This window comes from Elephantulus edwardii, unplaced genomic scaffold, assembly GCF_000299155.1.
Source record: "Elephantulus edwardii isolate Elephantulus edwardi_28Jun2011 unplaced genomic scaffold, EleEdw1.0 scaffold00009, whole genome shotgun sequence".
NCBI classification, from domain to species: Eukaryota; Metazoa; Chordata; class Mammalia; order Macroscelidea; family Macroscelididae; genus Elephantulus; species Elephantulus edwardii.
In genome coordinates this window covers 11,066,093-11,073,716 of record NW_006399759.1, presented here as the reverse complement: position 1 = coordinate 11,073,716, position 7,624 = coordinate 11,066,093, and the positions used below count along the sequence as shown (strand labels likewise).

Sequence of the window (7,624 nt, the reverse complement as noted above, 5' to 3'; positions counted from 1 at the left end):
AAAAGTGTGTGTGTGTGTGTGTGTGTGTGTGTGTAATTCTCCCCCCCCCCGCCACTTCTCTACTAGGCTTTAATTATTGTAAAGCAGGGGCTTTGTTCTGTTCTCCTGCTTTATCTCTAGCACTGAGCTAGATTCTGGGAATGCAAACAGCCACTGTACATGACATTATAAATTATAAATGTAAACAGGCCACTGTACATTAACTGAACAACTATAGGGAATGCCACTTAAACAGAGTCTAAATCTTCGACTCATTGTTGTGTACCATCAAGTCGGAACTGACCCATAGCCGACCCTCCAGCAGGTTCTTCAGACTGTCCATCCTTCTCCCATGGAGCAGCTGGTGAATTCAAACCATAAGCCTTTGAGACTGCAGCACAGTTTTTCCAGCTAGGACACCAGCACTCCCTTCTGCACTCTTTAGTTTGTCATATTATGAAGGCTCGTGTGTTGCTATAATGCTGGATGGAAGGCATACCTTTGATATCTCAAATACCAGCAGGGCTATCTCTGGGGGACAGGTTTCAGCAGAAGTTCAAGACTACGGCACAGTACGATTAAAGGCCTGGAGATCTACTTATGACAATTAACCAATGAAAATCCTATAAATCCAACAGAATTCATCCACTATAATGTTAGAGGATAAGCCCCGAAATTGGACAGCACTTAAAATACACAATGACCACAAGAATAGTCTGGAGTATACCAACACTGCTCTATGGGGCAAGATCCTAAAGGATCACTCTAAGTCATAACTGACTTAACGACAATGCATTTATGGTAAACAAAGAGCTCTGGTAGCCCAAGGTTAATGTCTGTCAACTGAAAGGTGAGGGTTTGTCTCCCAAGGAGTATCATAGGAGAAAAAGACCCAGCCATCGACTTCTATAAAAACTTCAATTCTGTGGGGCAGTTCTACTCCATCTCATAGGTTCACTATAAACTGAAATCAACTCAACAGCATATAACAACATCTTGTATATGGGAGTCCACAGGTGGCACAATGGTTAAGTGTTGGACCCCTGGCCAAAAGCTGGTAATTAGAGCAGTGACTGGCAATGGCCCAAGTGTGTCAGTTATGGTCAGGATGACACAGGATAGGGCAGAGTTCAGATCTGTTGTTCACAGGGTCGCTATGAGTCATACGCAACTGGACAACGCCTAATGACAACATCATCTTGGAAAACAGCCCCATGATCCACTTCCAAAAGGTCTTGAAACACTACAGGGTGCAATTCTACTGACACACTTAGGTAAGCCTGAGTTGGAATCACAACAATCTTCATATGTAATTATTATGTAATATTATTAGATAAAGTTTAAATTCTGAGTTTGTTTCACACAGGAAAACATAAACTCTTAGATACATACAGAGTTTCCTGGAATGTAAAACAAAATGTACAAACCAGTATTTCAATATCACCAAGGGGCAGCCTAGATGTAACTCTGTACAAGGCACCAAACTTGGTCTCTTCATGGGGATTTGGCCCCAAAAAGAACTTTACAATACTCAGAAGCAAAAATTATTGCAATAATTATCTGTGCACAATAGACTTGTTCTTCTCCTTACATTTCTACTTTCACCCTATGAAATCAGGTAGCAATCTATTACTGAAAACTGATGTCCTGTATTTCCTATCCCTACAGGCTGTTGTTCCCACTTGTATGCCAATATAAATCCTAAACACACAATTCCAGATAGACAAGTCTATACACATAGTATTTCAACTGTATTGTAGTTTTCTTTACATTTTCAAATAGTAAAAACCACTGACTGGACAATATCCAGTCTTTATTTAGTTAAGTAAAGAAATGCAGGTGTGACAACATGATATACATATGAAGAAATAACTAGACTTAAATATTACCCTTAAAACTTATTACCCAGTTTGCCTTCGATAAGTTATTTAACCTCCCTAACAACTCCGTTTCTGCCCTCCAGGGCTGTCACAAGGATTAAATGAGAAACCATTAAACAACACCTGACGCATATGATATGCTAGGTAAATCTTAAATTTACTCCTTTCCCTCTTAGTTACCATCAAATGGGCAGCGGTGTAAAATGAAACTACTAAATATACCGAAAGTGAAGTATTACAACGTGAAAATCATTTAAATCAGAAGGCACATTCCATTCACTCATGTCTAAAATACTGAGCACTGTACCTGGCAAGCCCCTGTTGCAGACACTCAGGATACAGCTGTGAACAAGATGTCATTAAAGACCTTTTTTTTCAAGTTACACTAAGACATTCAGTAAGTAAAGTATTAGAACTCTTTTTCCTGAATTTCATTTGGAACCTTCCCTAATATGCATACACACAAGCACATTTGTCTCACATACTTTGGGCACGTAATCAGAGGGACCAATCCCTGAAGAACAACATTATGCTTGGTCGGTAAGATCAGTTAAAAAAAAAAAGATGTCAGTCCTCAGTGAGACAGTTTAACTCAACAGCTGAACAATGGTCCCAAGCACAGCACTCCTCTATAACAGACTGGGTCTTGGAGGAAGGCACCTTCTTCACTTCAGAGAAGACAAAGATGGGGCGCTTTCGTTCTCTTCACAAGCAGTTATCCTATCACCCATCCAGGATGCTTCCAGAGGCCGAGTATGTCTCTAACTTGATATACTGTGAGGATGGCACAGGTCAGGCAACGTTTCATTATGTTTTACACTGCATTGGAGCCAACTCAACAGTGCTCAACAATATTCCTAAAGATGGGAACTGCCTTTTCATTCTCTTCAAGTGGCAAAGCCCTAGTATTTTCACAAACTGACCAGTTCCTCAATATGTTATTCATTGATGGAACATACTTTTTGAGTACTTTCTGTGTGTCAGGCTGTGTTAAGAACTGACAATACAGCAGGCAATAGGGAAAATGCCATGGTGCTTGCCCTTATGGAGCTGAGAGCCCACTTTAACAAAAGAGCCTCAGGGAAAAAGTATACATATCTATATATATGCTACCTCCAGACAATACTACCTTAACAATCTAAAAATGCACATGTTCAGAATACCTGGATGTTAAAAGCTTCAATAGAGAGGTTTCCTCTATCGTTTAACATAAACTACATACAATAGTCTCTCAAATATCTAGCTTGCATGTAAATAAAATTAACACATATTACCTATGAGTTTTACCTCACATTTTGTACTTCTCAATAACTTTTTATCAAAAAAACCACAAATATTTGTTTGACTCAGTAGTGCACTTTGCACAAAATCTCTCTGCAGCAAGAGAAACAGACAACACTCCTATTACAGGGGGGGAAATCGAAATCCTAAGAATTCAACTCAGAAATGCAGATATAAAATTTCATTATTCAGTAACTGATTTTTTAAAACTGTATTTTTAGTTGCCCACTAAAGATAATCCTATAAATGTCACCTCTGCAAATTGGTTCAAAATTTAAAAGAAGATACTGCTTCCACTTATTAATCCAGATCTTCGATTACTTCAGATCTTCTATGTTGTATTCTAAGTGAGAAACTGTTCTGTGCTTGATAGAAAATAACTTGGTCTGCTCTAAAGTGTTTGCATTTTCCCCTGTTCATCTGCAAATGGTGCATGTTATTACTTTCCCCTCTGACTTCTCTCCTATGATTAAACCCCGATTTATATCACCGTGCTTGTATTATGCTGGCAAATACACATGAGTGTTAAAGAAGGAAGATTACAAAGTGATAGGCTCTTTCAGAAAGATGTAGAATTTTTTAAATTAAAATGTTATAATAGAGTATTTCAACTGTAAAGTTATTCAAAATATTTAATTTGATCTTCACAATTAAGATATGCTCTCTAAAAGAATCAATGATCATCCAAAAAGGAGCCAGGAATAGCCACAAAGAAGGAAAGGAAAGAGTTTAAACATTTTTCAAAGATGGTTATCTGGTTCTCTGAGTACAGTATTACTTTGTCTGTCGAGGCCCATAGGTGGAGTAAATGAATGCTAATTACTAATGGTCAGATTAACAAAGCTTTATCCCTAATGACAGTTTCATGCATACTTTGGGGAAAAAAAAAAGAAAAAAAAAAACCCAACCCAACCACAAACGCCCACATTATATGAGTTACACACTTCAAACTGACATTGAGATTGAACCTAACACAGAGTATCCTTCAAATAACCTCCAAAATATATGCTATGTTTATTCTCCTACAATACACATATATTACTTAGGGAAAAGGTAAAACTGTAAGAATAATTCTTAGTGCTCTGACTTTTTAGAGCAAATCAGCTGTCTCTAGACAGAAAGAAATAATCGAAACTGAGTCAAAGGAGGAAGGAGGAGGAAATGAGCAAAAAGGGGTTAAATGAACAGTAACACAACAATGTAAAGTGGGAAATTCTTCAGTTATGCATACAGCAAAAACTACAGAAGAAACAGAATGAGCTATTTCCATCAACCAAGACTTGACAGCAATAGCAAACATCTTGGTAGCTAGAGACATGAACCAAGAAAAATACTAAACTCCTATCACATAAATCAGCTTTTGAGCTTACCAGATTCAAATTATCCTACTTCAAAAATATACAACAAAGAATATGTACAGTCTATGTCATAAATACATAGTGAAAAAATATAATAAATCCAGTATAATTACAGCTTACTCTAAAAGATCAGTCACTGGATAGGATTAGTCAATCTCTAAAATCTCTGAGTAAGCAACTGGATCATTCTACCACCTACTGGAGCCACAAATCTTACAAATGAAAAACAGCTCAAAGCAGATCTTCATTGGCCTATTATCATGGGCTTGAAACATTTTAAAGAGGTCCTTAAAACATTGTTTCATCAGTATCCTTCTAGAAAGAGCCCTAATATCTTTCATTCTTCTAGCAATTTAAAAGCTACCAAATGTTCGTTTTTTACATTATTGATTATTTGCCTTTCAACATTCCCATAACAGCTGTTTGACAAATTACCTCGCCTTATTCCTCAGGGGGTAAGAGCAGTATAATATCCATGAATTCAAAAATGGGACCACAAACTGGCTGATGACAGATGAGCTAATTGCTTCAGAGGAGTTAGACACCATTCTACCAAACCGGATAGTCAAAGTATGACACAATTAAAGCTCAGTCTCTAAATATTCTATTTGTACAAAAGTGTGTGTAGTGGGCAGAACTTGAACTTACTTTTATTTTAAAATGTTTAAGATAGTTTCAGAAAGTCAGGAAGCTGCACATTTTTGCAATCATTTCTAAAGAAAGTCTAATCTTCAAACTACTTATGCCAAGTAGTTTGCACAACTTAAGAGATTCCGCATATTTCAACAGAAAGGATTGGTAAATCCTAAAAGAATCTATTAAATAAGAGTGGACTTTTGAAATATTTTCCATCTTTTTAGCAAAATAAGAGTAAAAATATTTTATCTGCCTAGATTCAGTCTCTGTATGTTCAAAGAGCAAAATTATAAACCCTACAGAAATTTTAAGATATAAAAATTGGTGTTCTCCACAAGAATAACAAAATGGTGTAGTTTAAAAGGTTTTACATGAACAGCGTTTCCCAGCCAAATCACTCTTGATAAATTAGTCTCTTTCTAGAAATAAGTAACAGACTCTTCTGGATTCAGGATCAATCTTGTAACACTTGTCAATTCCTTCAAGTGATCATCTAGTTGAAAGAGTTTTGTTTTGGTGGGTTGCTGTTGTTTTGTTTACACTCTGGGTAAAAGCTTCAAGATCTTTCCACTAGTAAACCAGCCCAAGTTCACTGGAATACCACTTTTGCAACTATGTGACAAGAGAGTTAATTCAACTTTATGAGCACCACAACAATGTAGCCATGGAAGCAGCTACACAATTTCGGAATGATGGTGCCTACTATCCCAAACATTGGACACGTTTCTGTCCTAACTCCAGGTCTCGCAGCACGTTTGATCTCTCTTGCCTGGAGAGGCGATCGCGTCGATTTTGCTTTTAAAGTTAGTGTCATAGCAGCTACAAACTTTTTTTTTTTTTCTCTCTCTCCAGCATCCCTGCCTCGCTGCCAACTGGAGCTCTCTCTGTTCACTTCCTCACCAACTTGAACCACCCCCAAACAGTTCTAAAAAGTAAGCTGAAGTTAGACACCGACGAGAGCTGACACACTTTCAAGAAGGGTTTGACACCGCAGAAAACTTTCACTTCTCGTCTCCCGTCCTGCCACCCCGGGGACTCCGGCCCGCGGGAATGCCCCTCCGAGGCAGGACAAGGACACGGAAAGCCCACTGTTCTCCGGCCCCCCGAAAGGTCCCCCCCAGCCCTTTCCTCCAGGACTCTAGCGGTGTCCTTTACACAAAAGAGCAGGGCCAACAGAACTGTCGCGGGGCCCCCAGCCCGGCGGCACCCTCCGGCGCGCCCGCAGACCCGGTCCCCCGCCGGCCGAGCGGTGCCCGCGGGCGGCTTCCTGCCCCCAACCCGGCCAGACAAAGCCCCGGCGGCCGGGCCGAGCCTCCCCGCCTCCGGACACGGGCCGCGCGCTTACCCGGGCCTCGTCCAGAGCGCCGCCGCCGCTTCCCCCGGCCTTGCTGGCGGGGCAGCTGGCGGCGCGGGTCTTCGAGGAGCGGGTCCGAGACGAGATGAAATGGCTACTGCCTCCGGCTGCCCCAGGCTCCGCTCCGGCCCCAGGCCCAGGCCCAGGCCCAGGTGACTTGGACCCGAGAAGGCGCAGAGAGCTCTTCCGGGTGTTCACCATGGTCCGGCCAGGCGAACGGGGTCCGCGCCGCGCCTGCCGTGCCCGGGAGAAGCGAGCAAGGCCGGTCCGCCGGCCGGGCAGTCAGGGCCAGTGGCGCTGAGACGGGCCGAGAGAGACGAGCCGGCCCGGACTGTGCGGAGCGCGGACGAGGACAGGCGAGCGTAGGACAGAGGAAAGGAAGTCGGCGTGAGAAGGCCGGTAGCGAGAGGCGGGAGTGATGCTCCGCGCCGACACACAGCCCGCCGCCAGCTTCGCCCTCCTCAGCGGGAGCTGAGCGGAGCCGCCATTTCTGCCCCTTTCTCTCTCGTTCTAGCGCTCTCGCTCCGTGCGTCAGGTCTCAAGCGCCGCAGGGCCGACGCGACCGCTACCGGCCTCGGCCGCTGCGGGGCGCTGTAAGGCCGGCCAGCCTTTCCCTTCTCGGTTTCTCCCTCCTCTCCCCTCCCCTCGCCTCCCACTAGGCCCCGCCCAGCGGCCCAGCGTCAACTCTCGGCTACGGGCGAAGAGACGCTCTGGGATCTGGCGTCTCTATGGTTCCCTGATCTTTCCCGCAGTGGCGGATGCGTAAGGAGAATGGAAGAAACCCTGGTGGCTTGGGCACAGTAATGGACATAGGAGGCTTTCACATCTTCCCAAGCCTGAGGGCTCCAGACACCCCTTCAAGATATGGATGGAACAAGAAGCGACCTGCAACGTCGAGAGAGGAAGGGATTGGGCGGGGGCAGGGAGCCTAGGAAGATAAGGGCGCAGCGAAGTGAATAGGAACCCAGACCTACCCCCCCCAAGAAGGAATCTGAACTTGTCTCACGTTTCATCGCTATAAAAATGAGAATAATTGTGATAAAATGCATATGCAGTGTCTGTCACAGAGTAGCTAAAAAAAAAAAAAAAACTCAGTCCAAAACATAAGACTATAGTTCTCCTCCACCTTTAAACAA

General features: G+C 42.9%; 1 protein-coding gene across 2 annotated transcripts in view; it reads right to left on the bottom strand.

Annotated features, from left to right (window-relative positions):
- Positions 1-7,040, bottom strand: part of ATAD2B (ATPase family, AAA domain containing 2B) — a 194,860-nt gene extending 187,820 nt beyond the window's left edge. For both annotated transcript variants that reach the window (XM_006880636.1, XM_006880637.1), the window contains exon 1: positions 6,480-7,040. In XM_006880636.1, coding sequence (XP_006880698.1) covers positions 6,480-6,689 — 210 coding nt within the window. In that variant the 5' untranslated portion in view covers positions 6,690-7,040. The remainder of the gene's footprint in view (positions 1-6,479) is intronic.
- Between the last annotated feature and the right edge of the window lie 584 nt (positions 7,041-7,624).